The 19,306-nt window shown below is 57.2% G+C and overlaps 8 protein-coding genes across 8 annotated transcripts; 3 read left to right on the forward strand and 5 right to left on the reverse strand.

Moving 5' to 3' along the window:
* Nucleotides 1-10: 10 nt before the first annotated feature.
* Nucleotides 11-2,738, reverse strand: SCHCODRAFT_02607695 (uncharacterized protein). The gene is given in 21 exon segments (XM_050344270.1): nt 11-271; nt 327-384; nt 438-483; nt 538-556; nt 608-688; nt 740-817; nt 871-884; nt 937-961; nt 1,014-1,025; nt 1,074-1,124; nt 1,175-1,221; nt 1,268-1,318; nt 1,366-1,377; nt 1,424-1,570; nt 1,621-1,661; nt 1,709-1,749; nt 1,804-2,188; nt 2,342-2,345; nt 2,356-2,432; nt 2,485-2,499; nt 2,547-2,738. 21 exon segments carry the CDS (start codon nt 2,606-2,608, stop codon nt 245-247), a joined length of 1,293 nt encoding a protein of 430 aa, XP_050203053.1. The 5' UTR covers nt 2,609-2,738; the 3' UTR covers nt 11-244.
* On the forward strand, nt 2,192-3,291 carry SCHCODRAFT_02526257 (uncharacterized protein). The gene is made up of 3 exons (XM_050343513.1): nt 2,192-2,260; nt 2,321-2,431; nt 2,550-3,291. The coding sequence occupies exon 3, from the start codon at nt 2,660-2,662 to the stop codon at nt 3,185-3,187; it is 528 nt and encodes a 175-aa protein (XP_050203054.1). The 5' UTR covers nt 2,192-2,260; nt 2,321-2,431; nt 2,550-2,659; the 3' UTR covers nt 3,188-3,291.
* Nucleotides 3,049-4,750, reverse strand: SCHCODRAFT_02607698 (uncharacterized protein). Its single transcript, XM_003034888.3, has 2 exons — nt 3,254-4,750; nt 3,049-3,202 (listed from the first exon to the last, which is right to left on the reverse strand). The coding sequence occupies exon 1, from the start codon at nt 4,291-4,293 to the stop codon at nt 3,259-3,261; it is 1,035 nt and encodes a 344-aa protein (XP_003034934.2). The 5' UTR covers nt 4,294-4,750; the 3' UTR covers nt 3,049-3,202; nt 3,254-3,258.
* Nucleotides 4,751-5,189: 439 nt separating this feature from the next.
* On the reverse strand, nt 5,190-5,468 carry SCHCODRAFT_02661886 (uncharacterized protein; the record flags this gene model as incomplete). Its single annotated transcript, XM_050346501.1, has 2 exons — nt 5,190-5,222; nt 5,274-5,468. 2 exons carry the CDS (start codon nt 5,466-5,468, stop codon nt 5,190-5,192), a joined length of 228 nt encoding a protein of 75 aa, XP_050203055.1.
* A 1,196-nt stretch (nt 5,469-6,664) lies between these two features.
* On the reverse strand, nt 6,665-10,151 carry SCHCODRAFT_02607699 (ATP-dependent metallopeptidase Hfl). The gene is made up of 18 exons (XM_050344271.1): nt 10,116-10,151; nt 9,635-10,063; nt 9,194-9,587; nt 9,081-9,143; nt 8,896-9,032; nt 8,757-8,845; nt 8,631-8,708; nt 8,324-8,575; nt 8,090-8,272; nt 7,971-8,040; nt 7,836-7,913; nt 7,691-7,780; nt 7,529-7,628; nt 7,389-7,468; nt 7,238-7,326; nt 7,114-7,180; nt 6,931-7,064; nt 6,665-6,870 (listed from the first exon to the last, which is right to left on the reverse strand). The coding sequence occupies exons 1-18, from the start codon at nt 10,131-10,133 to the stop codon at nt 6,837-6,839; spliced, it is 2,385 nt and encodes a 794-aa protein (XP_050203056.1). The 5' UTR covers nt 10,134-10,151; the 3' UTR covers nt 6,665-6,836.
* Nucleotides 10,152-10,299: 148 nt separating this feature from the next.
* Nucleotides 10,300-11,521, forward strand: SCHCODRAFT_01168033 (uncharacterized protein; the record flags this gene model as incomplete). Its single annotated transcript, XM_003035719.2, has 3 exons — nt 10,300-10,318; nt 10,372-11,051; nt 11,099-11,521. The coding sequence occupies 3 exons, from the start codon at nt 10,300-10,302 to the stop codon at nt 11,519-11,521; spliced, it is 1,122 nt and encodes a 373-aa protein (XP_003035765.1).
* Nucleotides 11,522-12,374: 853 nt separating this feature from the next.
* SCHCODRAFT_02607708 (uncharacterized protein) lies at nt 12,375-14,021 on the reverse strand. Its single transcript, XM_003034886.2, has 4 exons — nt 13,955-14,021; nt 13,118-13,903; nt 12,966-13,067; nt 12,375-12,877 (listed from the first exon to the last, which is right to left on the reverse strand). The coding sequence occupies exons 1-4, from the start codon at nt 13,961-13,963 to the stop codon at nt 12,512-12,514; spliced, it is 1,263 nt and encodes a 420-aa protein (XP_003034932.1). The 5' UTR covers nt 13,964-14,021; the 3' UTR covers nt 12,375-12,511.
* Nucleotides 14,022-14,253: 232 nt separating this feature from the next.
* SCHCODRAFT_02661889 (uncharacterized protein) lies at nt 14,254-18,955 on the forward strand (the record flags this gene model as incomplete). Its single annotated transcript, XM_050346502.1, has 7 exons — nt 14,254-15,723; nt 15,874-15,899; nt 16,106-17,683; nt 17,716-17,826; nt 17,858-17,933; nt 17,985-18,897; nt 18,936-18,955. 7 exons carry the CDS (start codon nt 14,254-14,256, stop codon nt 18,953-18,955), a joined length of 4,194 nt encoding a protein of 1,397 aa, XP_050203057.1.
* Nucleotides 18,956-19,306: the final 351 nt, after the last annotated feature.

Consider the following 19,306-nt stretch of genomic DNA (forward strand, 5'->3'; position numbering starts at 1 on the left):
CTACGCGACGGTCGAGCTCCGTGCCCAATGGCATTACATCGATTTCCTCCATCAATTATATTACAACTGCAAGAGATAGGCGTAAAGTAAGAGAACAATATGCAGGCAGTGCGCTACAAGCATACGGAGTCTTCATAAGCATGTGCTACATCAGATAGGTGCGAGCGAGCGGAAGTCATTAAGGTCGTAAACAGATGTCCAAGGTGGTACAATTAACAGCTCATCAGGCGGAGAGCGGTATGGATTAGATGATGAACTTCAGGTTCGTATCCTACCATGATCCGTCTCGTCAGCGCCGAGTAGAAGCAAGGAGGGCTCGGACTCACGATCGGATGCGAGCTACCCAGCTGCGGCTTCTGGCTATACTTCGGGTGCAGAATACGGCTGTAACTTGCGTGTGAGTGACGGACACGCAGGACGATAGATGCAATGCGCACCGCACGGAAGTCAGCAGCTCCTGGTAGCTCTGATTCTTATTGGCCTCTGCGCCGGGGTCAGCACTCGATGAACGGGAGAAGCACGGGCGTGGATGCGTACTCAGAGAGCTAATGAAAGCCTGTGTTCCGCTGTCAGCGCGTGCTCGCACGGTACGAGGGGAAGTTCTCACATGACTCATCGCCCCAACGGCGACGCCTCCCGAGAACGTATCGGCGGAAGTCTGCCTATCTTCACAGCCCGACCAGGAAATCTACGCGCCGTATCAGTCGGCGAAGGATGCGGTGTTCATGATGGAACTTACAACGTCTGCCGGCGTAGCCTTCCTCTTCCGCGCTCGGTTGCTGACGTGACTTCCTTTCAGTCTCCCGCTGGAGGAGTACTGCAGACGAAACTACATCAGAAAGTGTGGCATACGACAGGACGCAAGCTCACGATATAAGGCAGATCTGGGCAGGGAGCGTCAGTAAGCCTCAACGATTAATCGGACCCGGGACTTACCAAGCGCGGTTCCCGAATGACAACTCTGCAAGAAAATCAGCGGGAGCGAAGCTGAGGAATTCTCGTTCAGGACGTACGTCGAAGATGGCCTGAACTAAGTCAGATTATCATGCCTGTGACCCTAGTGTGAAGCTCACCGTAAGCCTGCACCCAGCCGGAAGCGGTTTAACCAGGATCGCATGCATTTGCTGCAACTCGAGCATGAGCGAGAGCGGGAGTAGCGAATATCAAGCCCTACATCGTCGACAATATGCCCCTGTGTCTCGTAGTCGAGAGGATATATTACTGTCGGAATGAGTCAAACGTTCGAGGTAGGTGGAGACTTGCACACCTTCGTCCCACCCGTCGACCTCGTCGCCGTCCTTGTCCTTCGTTTGACCACCTAGATCAGTTTAGATGAGTTCATCGCCCACGAAGGAAGATGCGTACCATGGCCGGAGTCTGGATGAAGTCAGATAGGGGGACAACGGCTGAAGGACGGACGTACAGTGGAAGAACAAGGAATCATCGGGTTGTGCATCTTGCACCAACCAGCGCATCGCGTCCAGCATATTCTGGCGCGTAGGTCGTGAGCGCGAGTGTGGGTTGTCGTCCGTGAGAACGACAATGTCCCGCGCCCTAAAGCCTTCGTACTCTGAAGGCTTCCGTCAGCGTCGCGCTCCGTATCGTGAGGCGTAGACTTACTAATGAGGAAGTTACGGACGGCATTGGCGTCGTTGATGCATCTAACGACGGTGAGCATCTCGAGTTGTATCACCACAAAATGGCTTACCCATAGAGTTCGTGGCGTGTCCCCTTGTAGTTGATGCCAATCTATCGCCGAATTAGACATGTCAACTCATTCGCTAGGACGGTAGAACAACTCACGCAAAGCGCCTTCTTTCGTCCACAACAGCGCGAGTACCTGAACTGAGGATGTATGGCTGGCTGGGGTATACTGACAGCCTGACCGCCTTGCGCAGGGCGGTAACTCCCATAGGACGAGTTCGAGTACCCCGGCGCGACAGGCCTCGGAGCCGGCGGATGCGATATTATCACTACACCAGGCGCGACCGTCTGCACCGTGGTGCTCTGCGTCTGGTACCGCGTCTGGCTATGACTGTGCCGCCGGTGACTGTGGCTCGAGTGGTGGTGGTGAGTATGCACATGGCTGGAACTGTGTCGCCTTCCTCGAGCTTCGCCCATTGGCATGGGCACCATGAGCGTGTCGGGTGCGGGCATAGAGCGGGAAAGAGCGAAGGGGTCGGGAGGGCTGGTCGTGTGGAGGTTAGCGGGGTTTATCCGGTCGACATTGAGCACAGAGACCGAAGAAGACGGGCCTCCGGTTAGTCGACTCATTGTAATGATGGCATGGGCTACTTACGAGCTGTAAGCTTGTGAGCAGCTGTTGGCCTGTCGGAGGAAGGAGAAAAGCTTACAGATATCCTGAGGGTGAAGGCATAGGGTACACATCGGAAGTCGGGAACGTTGGATCCAGGTTCGATTGCGCATGGTGGCTGAAGGAACGTTGTCAGCTTCAACAGACTCGAGGAAAAGAAACAAGCGTACTGCATTCTGTGAGAGCTAGAGTCTCCTTCAGTCAGCGTCGTGTTACGCGCCACTAAACTCACCGTCGCGATACGTGGTGTCCTTCTCCGTCCGTCCGACCACCGTCACCAAAATCCCACATCATCTTGACTAGTCGCTAAACGTGAGGAATGGGATAGTATATACTCGCGTCCAGATGGGCTGCGATGAAAGTTATGTGGCTCAGGACGCGCAAACTCGAGTGGCTAGCGAGATGGTAGTTTGGGAAGAGACGCGTCGGAGGGGAACATTGCCCCAGGCACCCTCTCGTGCGCTCCGTCCGGCGTTCCAGCCGCCCCGGCGCCGCTTACCGAATCCGGCATCTCGGCACCTCACAAAGAAATCGCCAAATGTGGCAGCCTTTGTCCACGCCCCGCGCTGGCAGGCCTCGAGGCAGTCCTCGGGACGGCAGAGGGCGGTCCGCGGTGACACTAGCATGGTCAGGGAGCGTAGAATAGCGCCTCTGGAGGCTTGCGAGCCTCTGCTTGCCGTATACGATTGGTCAGCAAGCGCCCCCAGCGCTTGTTGTGAACGTCATTTGACTCAACGGCCGCGGCTTGGCGGGTTCGTCAGAGGCGACGCACACCTGAAGCCCCGGGCCACGACAGCACAGATTGCTATTCCGAATATGTCAAGAGACACGGTGCATCGCAGTGGCCCATGCAAAATGTATCAGTTGGGATAGAATGCTACTATGGTACTGTTGGATCTATCAGTCAAGCAGGAAGACCAACGACAGTCAAGCACCTACCCTGACTATGCCGCCTCTCCCTGCCTACCCTCTACCGCCTCCTTCGCCCGTCGATAATTGTTGAGGTACACCCTCCAATCTGCCCTCCGCGTATCCGATCCCGCATTGTTATACGCATCCTCCGCGTCCGGATCCGTACCCGCCCACCGTACGGCGCGCTTATAGCAGTCCAGCGCCGAGCGCGGGTTCCCCGGCTCCGCACGCTCCTTCAACACGCCCGCCAAATTCCATGCCTCCGCCGCTGTCCTTCTTGCGTCGCGGAGCAGGTCCCGCGCCGGCCGCTGCATCGCGCGCGACTCGACGAACTTCGCCACGACGCCGTGCGTGCTGTTGGGCTGCTCGTCCGCTGCCTGGCCGGTGAGCAGGTTCGCGACACGCTCGGAGATTTTGGCGGATTGGAGGAGCCAGTGAAGAGGTGGGGCCGGATCTTTCTTCTTTTGGCGGGCGTATGTCACTTCGGCGAGGTGTAGCCCTAGGACTGCAGACGCGTTCATGAGGAAGAGGTAGTGAAGGGCCTCTGGAGGTGAGGCAAGATTAAGCGGCGGCGCTTTCATCGCGCGCAGCAGGTCAAGGCCGGTTATCTGTACGCGCTCAGCATCCGCGAGCTGTCCGGAAGAGGCCCGGGAAGACGACATTGACATCAACGTGGACATCATGGTCCGCTGCGCCAGAGGCAAGGCCGGTGGTGCTTTTGGTAGCGCGTCGGATGACCCAGTGGCAAGCTGGAGAGCCTTGTTCCACCAGGCGAGCGCTGTCTCTGGCTGAGACAACCGCGCCTGCACGTCACCTAGCTTCATCGCTATGCGAGCTGCTTCGGGTCCATCCTCGCCAGCAGCCCTCCACGCAGCAGCGTAAGCCTGAGCGGCATCCGACGGCGAACCAAGGCGCTCGAGCGCCTCTGCTCTCCGCGTATGCAGCTCGTAGAGCGTACGCGGATGCAGCCTTCGCCGCGTAGACTCTTCCTCAGCGAGAAGTATGGCACTTTGCAGCAGCGAGTCCACCCGGCGCGCGTACGCTGCAACCAGGGCGACGTTGTCCATCTCTGGTGTACGATTGAGCTCCAGCCAAGCGCTGCGCAAGCTAACGCGCGCCAGGGTTCCGAGGTTAGGGTCAGTGCCGCCAGCCAACCTATCCCCGTTCCAATGATCCGCTTCTGCGTCCCATTGCCAGCGTATGACTTCCGGGTCAGTCTCCGGCGCCAGTTCGTGAGTCTCAATCCAGTACTGTCCGGTTGCCCAGCCGACGCCAGATACGGTGAGCACCGTGCCGAATGTTATGAGTGCGATTCTGATGCCCCTCCGAGCATTGTCCAGTACAGAACCTGGCTGAATCCCACTGCTAGACGCTTTCGGGGCTGCCTTAGGCGCTGAATCCGTTTGTGTCGTGTCAGAGAGATGCCGAGCGGCAGATGACCGAGGAAGATAGGATGCACGTTGTCGTAGCAAGGCAGCGCGAGGCAGCGCACTCCGGCGCGCCAGCATGCTGGTGGTCTGAAGCAAAGCGTGGAAGTAAAGTCCACGTTGCCGGCCCGGAAGCAACCGCTGATCTTCCTCAGCCCCGGATAGGGAAAGTAAGGTTGGTCACAAATGGTCACGCGTTTCACTCAGACCGTCTCCCCGTCCCATACCGCCGGTGAGGGTCGTACGCAAAGAGGCCGGGTGGGCGTCAGTAGAGAATATCCTGTCTCAGAACCATTAGCTCGCTCTATGACTACAACAGTCTGCGTAGCGCAATATGGCAGGCAGTAAGCAATAAATACAAGGGGACGGCGTCCAACGCCGGGGGGAAGGCATATTTCCTACAGCTCCGCTGTCCATTTGCGACTATAGATACATGGTCGATGGTCGAAGAATTGCGAGGTCGTGAGGGGCGTTGAGGCGAAGAAGCGGGGGAGGGGTAGGTTGCGCATGGTGTTCGAGATGTATGAAGAAGGGTATCAGGGGGTGCAGGATATGCATTTTCCTTCGTTCTGTGCGACGAGCGTGAGATAGCGCAGCGAACAAGACCATCGACGACGCACCTCGCCCATCACCAGACGCTCGGGCTGGCCATAATATCGTCTACAGTTGCACCGTTGGCCGTGTGCGCCGCAATTCCTCGGATGCGCCGCGCTGAGAAAGCAGCTGCGCGAGTTGCAGTCGACGACACGTTCCCCAATCTTCGACAGATGGCCGCACTCGCGCGCGCGGACGAACTTGTACTGCCGGTGACACATCCTACATCGTCCACCCAGCGCTTCGCACGCTATTGTTACGAGTTGGGACACAGAGGCCTCGTCGGCGGAGGTAGCCCTAATCGCGAGAGCCCGTATTTGAGTTCGATCTGCAGGCATCACAATCAGAGATCTCCGTGGGCTGCTGTATCCAGAGTGCGCGCCCGATGTTACCTTTACTGGCGACGTCGCCTCGAGCGCATGCAGGCGCCGTCGAGGGGGACGGGGGGAGGTAGTGCGCTACAGTCAAAGCGACGAGAGGCTGACCGGGGCCAATGCCTTTTAAGGGGGATTTCAACTCTAGCTCGTGGGTTATCCAGCTATCCGAACTGGCGCTTTGCGCGATAAAAACTCATGGAAATGCTTGGAAAACCTAGAGGCCCCTCCGCTGATACTGGAGGCCCCTTGTCTGATACGCGTTAGCACGAGATTGGGCAGGATTGCTCCCTGGAGGGTGCTGAACCGGCCTGGTGCCGGAAGAGGAAGGGGATCTGGGATCTCGACATCACCGGGGAAATTGCCAATCTGGTCACGTTTTGAACTTTGATCATGATCAGGGTTCATCGCGATGCCTTGTGCTGAAGGCAGAAGGAAATGTTCAGCACGACGGGAGGAGGAAGACGGGTTGACAGCATCTTCTAGTAATGTAGAGCTATCATAAGATTATTGTAAATGAGGATGGGCCGCAAAACCATTCTCTTACCTCGAATGTGCACAAAGTTCGACGTTGTTCGTTCGGAGCTCTTCATGAAGATGGCATCGGGCACCCGAATTACCGGAGACAAGATATGACCAATAGCTGATGCCTTGGGCGCACCCCCGTTCTAATCCCATCCCTCACATGCTGCAAGCATGAGGCCCTACGACGCGAGAATGCCCCGGCGACGGGCAGGAAGTACGAGCGGACCATCTAGACGAGGTACGCCGCTGCCCAGATAGACGCGCGCAGAACACTAAGGACTATCTAAACAAAGCCGAGGAACAAGGACCTTACAGGAACTTTGCCCCGACGTCGAGTACGGACGACAGCAGAATAGCAGCCGACGTTTCGCGCTCTTGTCCAGCTGTTGTACAATCTTACCGTCTTTGTTACTGTATGTCAAGGGCCGCCTCGCCGACCCTCACCCGAATTTCAGAGGGTCTGCACGCAACGAGCGAAAAAGAATCAACTCGTACCTTGTCATCAAGTGTCGGAATTTCCCCCGGAAAATGAACTGTGGTTCTGCCATTGATGATGTCTATGTGCCCCGAGGGACACATCCCCCGTACTCCTACGAGGGTCACAAGTGTACGATGTACGACCAGAACAAGCGCTGCTCATACGCAGCCTATCCATCAGCTTGCGGAGCATGCGTGTCTGCGCCTAGCGTGCTAACGACCCGGTAGTGGTCTTGACCTGTCGGCTCTGGGAAGGGGGCATGAACATGGTCAGAATCAGGGGTTAAGAGGGAAAGGGGAAACGTACGATGCATCCGCCTCCTCCGCTTCGTGAATCTTCTCGTCGAGGACCTCGTTGAGGCCACGTATCGGCTCGCCCTTGATAACCTTCTTGACCTCGTCGCCGTCCAGTGTCTCGTACTCCACGAGCGACTCGGCCAACTGGGAGGTGTAAGCATCCACGCCAATCACCACCACTGTTGTAGCTTACCCGATGCAACTCCTCTAACCTGGTAGTGAGGACCTCCGTCGCGCGCGACTCGGACTCCTTGATGATCCTGCAGAACCCTCCCGTCAACATCCGTCCCCCCGTAAGCGCACGGAATCTCCCGTACCTTGTCACCTCCTCGTCGATCTCCTGCTGGATCCTTGGGCTCACGTCCTCCGAGTAATCAACGGGACCCAACTTCGAGAAGCCCAGTCGCTGCGCGCAATGTCCATGTCAGCAAGCGCTCTTCTCCCGAACCCGACATTAATGATACCAACCTTAACCATATCGCGCGCCAATCTCGACGCAGCGCCGATGTCCGAGCTCGCACCACCCGTGATGTTTTCCGGGCCGTAGACTGGTTGGTAGAATCATGATCAGACGCTGTATTCCCGAACAGAACTGAAGGTCAACGTACTGAGTCCTTCCGCGATCCGTCCGCCCATCGATACATCCAGACGCGCGAGCATCTCCTTGTACGTGACCGAGAACTTATCGTCCTGGGGCAGTTGCGAAGTCTAATAGAAGATTGGAAGGTGAGGTCAGCGCCATAATAGCCTGAGACGGAGAAGCGACGCACATAGCCAAGAGCGTGCCCACGAGGGATGCAAGTGACCTTGTGTAACGGCATAGCACCGTCCGTGTAGATACAGACGAGAGCATGACCGGCCTGCGGAGACATTGTCAGCACGTGCATTTCATATGGAAGTAGCGAAGTGCCGTACCTCATGATAGGCAGTCGCTAGCTTCTGCTTCGGTTCAATGAATGCGCTCTTGCGCTCCGCGCCCATGATAATCCGGTCCTAAGGGGTCGTTAGCTCGCCAAACTCTCCAAAGTCTGATGAGGGCGGATGACTTACGATAGCCCACTCAAAGTGCTGGAGGGTCACGTCCTTGGCGCGCTCCTTCGCGGCATGAATGGCGGCCAAACTAGGGCAAAGGTCAGTCTGATAGAAAAGCTGGAGTGGTCAACGCTTACTTGATCATGTTCGAAAGGTCCGCGCCAGAGAAGCCGATGGTGCCACGAGCGAGACGCTTAGGGTCGACACCTTCACCTATCTTCACGCCCTTCATATGGTGCTTGATGATCTGAACGCGACCACGGATGTCCGGGAGCGGGACCGCGATATGCCTATCAAAACGTCCTGGACGAGTAAGAGCACTGTTATGCATCAGCCTCAACCCCGTCAGGCAGGACCAGCTCTAGACTCACGAGTCCAAGCTCTGAGGGAAGTTCGTCGCCGCAATCACGATGATGCCCTCCGAGCCCTGGAAGCCGTCCATCTCGACGAGCAGTTGGTTCAGCGTCTGCTTCATGTACTGCTGGTCGCGATTGTTCCGCTTGCCACCGACGGCGTCCAACTCGTCGATGAAGATGATGGCCGGTTGCCGCTTGCGAGCTGCCGCGAAGAGCTCGCGAACACGCTTAGCGCCGACGCCGACGTACATCTCGTCGAACTCGGATCTGGAATGATGTTCGTAAGAAATCAACTTGATGGTTGATCGAGAGTAACACTTACCCAGATGCAGAGAAGAACGGAACGCCCGCTTCACCAGCGACAGCCTTTGCTAGCATGGTCTTACCAGTTCCGGGAGGCCTAGCGTGCGTTAGCATCTGTGATAGAGAATGATAAGAATTGACATACCCAGTAAGGAGCACACCCTTCGGAAGCTTGCCGCCGAGCGCGGTGAACGAAGAGGGATCCTTGAGGAATTGCACGATGTCTTGCAGTTCCTGCGAGTGTCATGAGTTATCAGTACATTGCACAAAACGCATAGACGTACATCCTTAGCCTCATCAACGCCATGGACGTCGCTGAACTTGACTGGCTTGTCGGGGTTAGGCTCGAAGACCGAGAAGGACGGTCCAGCTTTGATCAGACCCGAGTTCTCGAAGAAGACCGACAGAATGACAAGGAAGACTGAGGGCTTGTGAGTAGAGTGACGTGCGAAGTGTACTTCCTACTCACAGAAAGAAGAGGTCAATAACACCAAGGTGAAGCGGAAGAGTCTCGGTGCCCATGCGGCCCTCCCTGCAAAAGCGATCAGAGGCTGAGGATTTCCTATGACGTAATTCACTCACTTTCCACGACAACGACCTGAATAGGCGCCGACTCGTCACCAGTATTGCCGGACGAGTTCCAAAGCTTGGAGATGGTGCTCCGAGGGCTAGTGGCCGAGGACTTCGCGAGGACAGCTTGCGCAATGCTTTGACTTTCGGTGACCTTGTTAGCGGGCTTCTCAGCGGTGGGTGCGGGTTCCGAGGTAGCCTGTGCGTCCGTTGGTGCAGCGTCTTCCGACTTCTCAGTAGCGGGTGCAGAAGTCTCCGCAGGAGGCGGGGTGATGCCCTGAGCAGTGAGAAGAGCGTCGCGTCTTTCGACGGCAGGCTGGACCGCGGTAGTGTTGCCGGTGTTGACCAAAGAGTCGAGGTAGATCTGGAAGGCTTCGGACGACTGCAGGAGAGGGGATGTAGAGTCCTACAGGGACATTAGACAGAATTTCCCATTCATAGAAGAGCACGCACCACGTCGCACATCCGCTCCCACCGACTGATGATGATTTCGTACGAGGCCTTCATGTTCGTGTTTGCCAACTCGCGGAAGAGGTCCAGTTGCTTCGAGGCGTCATGGGGGTTAGCATTCGCCTCCGCCTCAAGCAGGGATATCCGCGCGACTACGTGTGGAGGTGGTGGCCGTTCGGGCTTGGTAAACAATGACTTGAGCGAGAAGGGCCGCACGGGTTGACTTGGTTGCCGGTAATGTGGTGCGGGGTGACGGTAAACGAGAGGTGCCGTGGGCCGTGCAAATATTAGATTACGAGTAGCTGAATGTACGGGATGCCGAGCAAAGCAGTTGGAGGAGGTCGAGAGCGATCGTAAGCCGACGGAGGCTAGGGACTTGAGAGTGAGTGCGCTGGCCGGACGCGCCGCGCCGCGCGACAGCGCGCAGTACACCTGTGAGCCGGTCAGCCAGAGTATTCTGTATGTCGCCACGAGCACGACGCGCCTGTGGACTGGCCAGCATTCAGCGTGAATGCAAGATGCAAGTAGAGTCGGACGTACGGCCGCGTATGAACTCCGGCAGCCCTCGGCAGACACGTGGCCCGAATTTTGAGATCACGGGCCGAGGTTCGTTCCGCTTGGACCGCCCATTGTTCTTTTCGTCGACCATCCAGCCTACTCCCATACCCATGGCAGCAAAGAAAGATGGTAAGGGCAAGGATATAGAGCTAAATCTACACATACTCATATGCTTTGATAAGCCATCGCAGCTGCCAAGCTCGCTATCGAAACCTGTTCTGCGACACAGCTCGCTCTGAAAAAGGATGACCTGTCCAGCACACACACTCTTGATGCACCGCTGGCGACTATCCATAATGACCTCAGGTCAATTCTGTCTATGCTTCACCACTCTACGACCAAACTTGCTCTCGCCATGTCGCAGCAGGAGCACTCTGCCACTCTGTCTCCGCTGAAGGACATCACCGTCCAGATCCCGACGCTCCTGCACTGTGTGTCCCTCTTCGACGCGAATGTAGTCGGGAGGACCCTTGCACAGGAAGTGAGGATTGTCGCTACCGACGTGACAGTTTCTACCGCCGCTCTTTTGCATTCCTTCGTCAAGGGCGAAGGCCCCGCCAGTGCGGGGTCGGACTCGAAGGAGTATCTCTTCCGGACGGGGTCCGTACATGAGATCATCGACGCTGCGCGGGGCGTGCAGGGAATATCTGTTGATAACATTGCCGCTGTAAAGAAGAAGTGGGTGGGAAATCAGGCGCCGTTAGAGGACGGCATCAAGGAACTGGCAGAGAGCATCGAGGATGCTAAATCAGGACCTGCCGAGGAGAAGGATGACGAAGATGACTTTGATGACGGTTGGGATGAACTTGGGATTTCGTCCAACGACAAGATGAGTCCTGAGGAACTCGCGCGCGCAGAGAAGGTCAGAATATCGCTCTCGTCTTTCCTCTCATCGCTAACGATACCCAGGGCCATATCCTCTTACGAATGTGTAGCATGCTGCACAAGCGGGTAGCGAAAGACTTACTCAAAACCTCTCACCCGCCGTCCGTCGACAACGCGCTCCTCGACTCCCTCCCCGGGCTATCCGCCTACCTCCTCTCCTCCGCCGACGACTTCATTATGTCTCTTGAAGCGCCGCAGGATATCAGCCAGGTCACGGAATGCCTCGACGGACTGGTCGAGCAGATCCACGACCTGCAGACTACCCTCGCACCCTTCTTCCCTGACGCGCCACCCTCGCCTAACACGCCACCGTCGTCTGAGTCAAAACCAGACAACGAGGCGCCCAAGGAGTCCAAACCGACCCCATCAAAATGGTTTGACACCTGCTTCGGCCAGATCGACAAGGGCGCCGCCGCTCTGCGCGCCCTCTTGCCGCAGGATAATTGACCTGGCGGCGTATGACCAGCTCCGTCAGCGTACACCCCTCCTCGCCGTCCGACTACCTCTGTCGACGCAACCCCCTACCACTGCCGACGCACCCACTACCAACGCCGTCCAAACCTGACGGCGTCCAGCGCACCCTGACGGCCTCTGACTACCACTGGGTGGGTCATCGACGAATTGCCACAAATGCCCCAACCCTAATATGGTAGTCCGAATGCGCGGGCGCGGTTAAGGAAATCGCGGTGCTTGGGATGCGTCTGAGGAGGCCGGGGTGCATCTAAGGAGGCTGGGGGTGCATCCGGGGAAGCGGCCGTCGATCAGAGGGACCCAAGGAGGCGGACGAATCGTCGGTCGCGCGCAGATCAACGAGGGCAGGTCTCGGATGGGTGCACGTAGGTGGACCCTGCGTCGGGGATCAGAGCGTAGATGACCGAATGTCGATGCGGGAGAGGGGTCGGGGTGGGTCACGCTTGCGCGATTAGTCTGCTTTGTGCTTCGCAGGGCAGGACTTACTTATGGAGTATTCAAAATATCACTGTACGGTCTCGAACGAGCTTGCAAAGTGATTCTTACACGCGAACCGTCGCTGTAGCCCCACGGCTGGCTCAATAGTCGGTGCTTACGCGCAGAACGTGTAAGGCGCGCTAGCGATGTCCCCTCCGTAAATCATATCAAAACGGGGTCGTCGTTGCCCGCCCACAGTCTTGGTACCATCAGCAGCATATGCCACAGCGCACTATCGATAGATGGGCCGTACGCGCTTAGGACATTCACCGGCCGAAAATCACCTCGAGGCTCGAGAGTGCACGTACAGAGCCCGACGATAGCTGTCCCAGTCGGCATCTCCCTCCATGATTTTCGCAATGGTTCAAACGCGTCAAACTCGAGGAACATACATTGGTGTTACATCCACGTAAAGAAAGCGTCCAGCGCGAAAGAGATACGTCCCGCAACAGACATGCACCCAGCAAGAGGCAGGTGCGACAAGCACTCTCACGCAGCCGCGGCAGTCGGCTGCGCGTCCTGCAAGTGCTGAGGTGTCTGCAGATCCTGCGAATAACGCGGCGTCTGAACATGCTGCGAGTGCTGGGGCGTCTGCATGATTTGGGTATACTGAGGCGTCTGCGCGTTCTGCATATGTTGGGGAGTCCGCGTATTATGCTGGGGCGTTCGCGAGGACTGTGGGTGCTGTGGCGTCCCGTTGGCAGTCGCCGTGGATTGCTGCTTCCCGCGCTCGTAGACGTCTCGCCACTTCGCGGCGAGGAATTTGGGGAATGCAACGCCGCTCTTTGCGCTTCTGAGACGTTCTTCGAAGCGGATGATCTTTTCGGTTTGCGCTTGGAGGTCGAAGGTGTTGCGCTGAGAATTCGGATGAGTTGCTTGATACTGGCGCATACAGTTCGGGGGACGCGATGTGCCTCTGGAAGGTCGCATATGGAGCACTTACCAGGGTTTCCATTCGCCTCGCGCGTTCTGCTTCTCGTTTCTTTTCTAGCTCCTTACGCCCGTCATCGTTCTTCACGCCTGCACGCGGAGGGCCTGTGCCACCCTAGAGAAGTATCAGCACCGAGGCCATCTCTTACTATGGCTCAGACGCACCTTGAATAACGACGCCCAATTGTCCTTGTTGTTCAGGTCGAGATCACTAGCCGGCTGAGTCGCAGCAGCCTTGCGCGAGCTCGTCTTCAAGCCGAGGTCCTTCTTCAAGTCCAGCGCCGCCGCTTTCGTCGTAGGTGCAGAGGGCTTGCCCGCCACCGCCGGCTTCGCTGCAGCGGGATTTGACGGTGTCCCAGGCGCGGTGCTCGCGCTCGAGTTGTTCTTCTTGATTCGAGGGAGTCCCTTCACCGATACCACGCTCGGTCCAGGCTCAGGCGCCACCGGGGCAGCTGCGTCCGCATCCGCCGGTCGCGCGCGCTTCGCAGGCGGTGGCTTCTGCTGTCGCTCGTCCTTCATCTTGATGTCCTTCGTGTCCTCCTTCTCCGCCGCGCGCGATCGACCCTTGCCACGAGCGCCGGTGGACTTGGCCTTCCCGCGCTTGGGCGCGTCGTCCACCACGAAGTCATCGTCCCCGTCGTCATACTCCTCGGGCGGGGGCTCGTCATCTTCGCCGCTGTCCACCGCGTCATTGAAGAAGTCGTCTTCCGAGCCAGCATCCGACCCAACGACGCGCTTGCGCTTCTTCGCGGGAGGGGCTTTGGTTGTGGATTTGGAGGGACGTTTGCTGGTGGAGGATTGCCGGCGAAGACGACTGGGGACCTCTGACGTTTCTACGTCGATCAACTCCTCCTCGCTCTCAAGTGGCTGCTCGTCAACCCTGGATCGCTTAACGGGGACAGTGCTTTCTCCCTCAGAATCGTCGTCCGACTGGACGCGCATAGCCTTACGCTGCCGATATTTGCATGAGAGACGGTTACTGTCGTGTGAGGGTCAACGCACCTTGATCATTCTGGCGTTCGAGGCTCTGCAATCCAGTTAAGCCTGCGACTAGATGATGGTGGTCGGGAACAACTTCAGCTGAATGGCGCGGCTGTCGGCCCGGAGGACGCGCTTGCGGAGAATCGCGGTCCGGGGCGATAACGCCCGAATAGCAGCGCTGAGCACACGTTGTAAGCAACCTTCACGTCTATGTCTATGGGAAACGGTGCGCTTGAAGTATCATTATCCGCGCTGCTAGTGATCGAGCATGTCTAGGCCAGCCTCCGACCTCGGAAGGGCAACAGCCTGCAACACCGGCTATGTCACGTCCAGTCGACGAAGTTCTACGCGACGCGCGCACCGTCGTCAACATCACCCATTTCCGCGATGGTCATATGCCTACCGACAGAGAGGTCGAGACGATATGGCAGAAGAGCATCGGCCTGCATATCCTCGAGTACAAACTGGTCGCACAGATTGCTACGCTGCAGAAGGATCTGGATGCAGTCCGAGAGCAGGTCGCTCTACACCGCGGTCTTGTATCTTGCTACCGTCGTGTCCCGCCAGAGATCCTCTCTGACATCTTCGTCCTTGCTCTGCCAAATGACTGGGACAAGAGGTGGAACATGTTAGGGACGCGACAAAGAGTCCTCAATTTCGCTAGTGTCTGCACATCCTGGCGGGCGGTCGCTCTCACTATGACGCCCAAGCTATGGACTACACTCAATCTTTGCGATGGGACCTTTCGTGCCATGCAGCGCCATCCATGGGCCTTGGAGATGGAGCTGGCGAAGACAGGTCAGGCGCAGCTGGACCTGCACATCTGCATCTCGCCCTTCCGGTCGCCGGGAGCGGAGAACTTGGATGACTTTTGGCACGACCGAAGTTGGGGACTACTCTGCGCGCAATCGCACCGATGGCGACAGCTGTCGCTCGATGGGGCTCCCATGTCCGCCTACAACGACCTGGTAGGGCGCGAGTTCCCCCTGTTGACGCGCCTATCCGCCGTATTCTCGAGCTATCAGTGGGCAGCCGATACCACAGTTCCTTTGCACGTCTTTGAGACTACGAATGCTATCGAGGATTTATCTGTCGAATACGACTGCACCATTCGGGACCTCGAGATACCGCGGACGTGGAAAATCACTTCGCTCGACATCCAGTGCACTACCGAATTCGGAGGCTCCATCCTGGAGCCATGTCTGGATGCGATCATAGCCTGCAGGGACACCCTCCAATCATGCACCCTTTCCAGCGAAACTGACTCTGCATTGGCTAATGCTCAGCTGCGGCCCACTCAGTTTCCTCACCTTCGCATCCTCACCCTCTATTATCATGCAATACTTCTATGCCCTTGCTTCGCTGTCCCAAATCTTGGCTCTCTCCACTTGTACAGGCGGATCTACGATGAAATCGATCCATACGAGGCGCTAACGTCTCTCCTTGATTGTTCAGAAAATTGCACATCGCTTCGATCCCTGTGGCTACATGGCTTACCGCCGTCGCCGAATCAGGACAGCATCACTGGGATCCTGCGACGCATCCCGTACCTGGAGGACCTCGAGCTCGCGAACATCGAAGACCCCCAAGATCTCGACGACGTCTTCGTCCGCCCAGAACTTCTTCACGCAATGACCCGCGATCCCGATACGCCAGACTCATTCTTCTTCCTACCCAAGCTCAAGCGACTCGTCGTGGTGACTCAGTTCCCAGACGTGGACTACGACGAGTACCCAGCATATCGCCAGGCTATGAGAGATCTGCTAGCTTCGAGGAGGTGCACATATCGGGTGCGTGGCGTGGCTTTGCCGCTTCTACAATATCTGCGTAGCGACGTTGGTATATATCATGGACTTGCATTGGGATGGACGACAGGCTTGCCCGTATAATATCATCTATAGGACCTCTGATAAATGTTGCTTGATATATACGACCATTAGGACTGGAATGTCGATTCCTGTGTGGAGTAATGAGTCCAACGTTTTGAGCTCTTGCAAGTGGCGTTGTCTGGCCATGTGTAAGTTAGCGGAACCCGGGCCGATGTGAGCGCGCACTCAGCTTGCTCCCAACCTTCATGATCAAGTCAAGGCCCTACGCCTAACTGCATACTTCAAAGGATAGGTGGGCGATAAGGTATCCTCCACCAACTTCCACTAAAACATCGTCAAGCAGTTGTCGGACCACCAGCCAGGCCGCCATGCCACGTTCCGTAACCGAGGCCATACGCGACGCGCGCACCGTAGCCAACATGGCCCATCTGCGCGATGGCTACATTCCGTCGGATCTGGAGGCGGCGGCTATCAGATTGAAGGCGGAGCAACTACACAAGATCGACCTCGAACTGGGAGAACAGATCGCAAGCTTGCAAGCCGACCGGAACGCCATCCGAAGGCAGATCGCCGTGCACCGAGCGCTCGTGTCGTCCTACCGTCGCATACCAGCAGAGATCCTTTCAGAGATCTTTACCCTTGCTCTGCCAGATGACTGGGGAAAAAGGAAAACTATGCTGGGGACACGACGGAGGGTCCTCGACTTCGCTGGCGTCTGTACGTCTTGGCGGACGGTCGCTCACACTATGATGCCACGGCTCTGGACGGAACTCAGAATCGACGATAGGACCTTTCGTGCCATGAAGCGTCATCCTTGGGCCATGGAGGTGGAGCTGGCGAAAACAGGACAGGCCCCGTTGGACTTGCACATCCGCATACCTTCGTCGTGGACGTTGGAGGGCGCAGACGACTTCTGGCACGACAAATCCTGGGAGTTACTCTGCGCGCAGTCGCATCGATGGCGGCGGATGTCAGTCGATGGAGTACCCTTGTCTGCTTACAGCAGCCTGGCTGGACGCGAGTTCCCATTGCTGACGCATCTGTATGTCAACTTCTATGGGGAGCAGAGCAGGCCTGCAGCCGCGTTGCCGTTGGGCGTATTCGAAAGTGCGACCCATGTCACAGATTTGCGCATCGACTACAACTTCACAATCCGGGTCCTCGAGCTACCGCCCGCATGGGCAATTACTTCACTGAATATTGACTGCTCAGGGGACAGGGGCTGCTCTCTGGAACCGTGCCTCGAAGCGGTCAAAGCGTGCAGCCAAAGTCTCGAGTCATGCATGCTTCTCAGTCGAGCATATCTTGAGCTGTCCCCCGCCCAGCGAGAACCCGAATCGTTTCCCCGCCTTCGCACCCTCTCCCTTTTCTACTTCGCAGTCCTCCTCTGTCCTTGCTTCGCGGCCCCGAACATCACTACCCTCGACTTACACACGCGTCTCTACGAGGATCTGCACCCGTACGAGGCACTGTTATCCCTTCTGAACCACTCAGAGGACTGTAGATCGCTCATATCCCTCAGCCTGGATGGCTTGCCGCCGCCTCCAGAGTTCGACAGCGTCACGAGGATCCTGCGGCGCCTGCCGCATCTGAAGGACCTCGAGCTGATGAACAACGAGTTCATCGAAGAATTTCGCGATGCCACTGTCAACCTGGAGCTCCTGCGCTTGTTGACCCGCGATCTCAGCAGGCCGGAGTCGATGTCTTTCCTGCCCGCGCTAACACGACTCTACGTGGCGACGTGCGCTGCATACGGCGGCGATGAGTACATGTCATATCACATTGCCCTCAGGAATCTGCTAGATTCGAGGAGTAACGCATTGCGTGTGGGCAGCGTCGACTTGGCGCCTCTGCGATACCTGTATAGCGACGCTCTTGTATCCCACGGGTTGCAATTGGGGTGGATCATGGGCCTGCCCGTGTAATGGCTCTACAGGACTAATGATCATGTAGAGCGCTGGGAAGGGGCGAGGCCAGATCCACTACATACAAGGGCATTCAAAGAAACATTGTGAATACAGAAGAACCAGAACCTGACATTTACCTCCACTATACGCTCGTCATGTAAGCAAGCGGGACTCGGACCGATAATTAGAGCGAGCACGGCGCAGCTTGTTTACGACCTTCATGACCGGGGCAAGTCCATACACCCAGAATTAGTAGATTACAAGGTGGGTGACAAGGTAACTTTCATTCACTCTCACTCAAACCCCGTCAAGCAGTTGTCGGGACCCATCTGTCAGCCCCGGCCTGTTGTCGCCATGCCACGTTCCGTAGTCGAGGCCATACGCGACGCACGCACCGTCGCCGACATTGCTCTTCTGCGCGACGGTCATATCCCCTCTAACTCGGAGGCGGTTGCTATTGAACGGAAGGCAGATGACCTGAAGAAAATCGGACTTGAGCTGGCGGAAAAAATCGCAGGTCTCCGAGCCGACCAGGAGGCCATCCGAAGGCAGGTCGCTGTGCACCGTGCCCTCGTGTCCTCCTACCGTCGCATCCCGCCAGAGATTCTCTCAGAAATATTTATTCTTGCTCTGCCGGACGACTGGCAAGAAAGGCCTGCCAGAATCGGGACGCGACCGAGGGTCCTTGCCTTCGCAGAGGTCTGCACCTCGTGGCGGGCGGTTGCTCTCACCATGACGCCGCAGTTTTGGTCTACCCTTAGCATCGACGACCGGGTCTTCAATGCCATGCAACGCCACCCATGGGCCTTTGAGATGGAGCTCGCGAAGGCAGGCCAAGCGCCCCTCGACCTGCGTATACGGATGCCTACATCATTGTTCTCAGAATCCGTCCAGCCTTTCTGGTCAAGCGAAGCCTGGAGCCGACTTCACGCGCAATCGCATCGGCTGCGGCGGTTGTCGCTCCACGGAGCGCCATTGTCTGCTTACAATGACCTCGCCGGGCGCGCCTTGCCGTTGCTAACGCGTTTCTCCTTCGATTTCCTCTGGCAATACTGGCAGGGATCCGATGTTGCGCTGCCGCTGCATCTCCTCGAGCACGCGACCCATGTCACGGACCTGCGTATCGAGTACAGCTGCACCCTCCGCAAGCTCGAGCTGCCGCGGACCTGGGTCATCACCTCTCTTGACCTTGACTGCAGAGAAGGGGACGATGCTACCCTCATTCCATGTCTCGAGGCGATCAGGGGATGCAGCGGAACTCTAGAGACGTGCGCTCTACACGCTGAAGTGGCCTTCGAGATGACCCTCGCTCAGTTGCATCCCACGCTGTTTCCTCAGCTTCGGACCCTCTCCCTCTTCTCCTACGCAATGCTTCTCTCCCCATGCTTCGCGGTTCCAAACCTTGATGCCCTGCATGTCCATGCGCGTCGCGATGATGTCCTCAATGAATGGGAAGCGATCTCGTCTCTTTTGGAGCGCTCAGAGGGGTGCAGATTGCTCCGGCTCCTTGAGCTCGACGGCTTGCCGCCCCTGCAAAGCATGCGCGGCATCGTCAGGCTCTTTGAGTCCCTCCCCCACTTGAAGGAGCTCGTGCTGAAGAACAACAACAACTCCTCGCTGCTCGACCTCGGGCGCGG

Source organism: Schizophyllum commune (genome assembly GCF_000143185.2).
Source record: "Schizophyllum commune H4-8 unplaced genomic scaffold SCHCOscaffold_1, whole genome shotgun sequence".
NCBI lineage: Eukaryota > Fungi > Basidiomycota > Agaricomycetes > Agaricales > Schizophyllaceae > Schizophyllum > Schizophyllum commune.

Excerpts from the sequence above, each read along its gene's own strand:
- SCHCODRAFT_02607695 (XM_050344270.1), bottom strand. The coding sequence starts at position 2,608 with ATGATGTGGGATTTTGGTGACGGTGGTCGGACGGACGGAGAAGGACAC. Across the intron at positions 1,571-1,620 it reads CGTCCGTAACTTCCTCATTA|AGTACGAAGGCTTTAGGGCG; the intron begins GTAAGTCTACGC and ends GGAAGCCTTCAG. Across the intron at positions 385-437 it reads GAGCTGCTGACTTCCGTGCG|CCGTATTCTGCACCCGAAGT; the intron begins GTGCGCATTGCA and ends CGCAAGTTACAG.
- SCHCODRAFT_02607708 (XM_003034886.2), bottom strand. Across the intron at positions 13,068-13,117 it reads ATTGGGCGTCGTTATTCAAG|GGTGGCACAGGCCCTCCGCG; the intron begins GTGCGTCTGAGC and ends ATACTTCTCTAG. Across the intron at positions 12,878-12,965 it reads CGAGGCGAATGGAAACCCTG|CGCAACACCTTCGACCTCCA; the intron begins GTAAGTGCTCCA and ends CCGAATTCTCAG.
- SCHCODRAFT_02607698 (XM_003034888.3), bottom strand. The coding sequence starts at position 4,293 with ATGGACAACGTCGCCCTGGTTGCAGCGTACGCGCGCCGGGTGGACTCG.
- SCHCODRAFT_02607699 (XM_050344271.1), bottom strand. Across the intron at positions 7,327-7,388 it reads TGGCGCGCGATATGGTTAAG|CGACTGGGCTTCTCGAAGTT; the intron begins GTTGGTATCATT and ends CATTGCGCGCAG. Across the intron at positions 7,181-7,237 it reads ATCGACGAGGAGGTGACAAG|GATCATCAAGGAGTCCGAGT; the intron begins GTACGGGAGATT and ends AGGGTTCTGCAG.
- SCHCODRAFT_02526257 (XM_050343513.1), top strand. The coding sequence starts at position 2,660 with ATGGGCTGCGATGAAAGTTATGTGGCTCAGGACGCGCAAACTCGAGTG.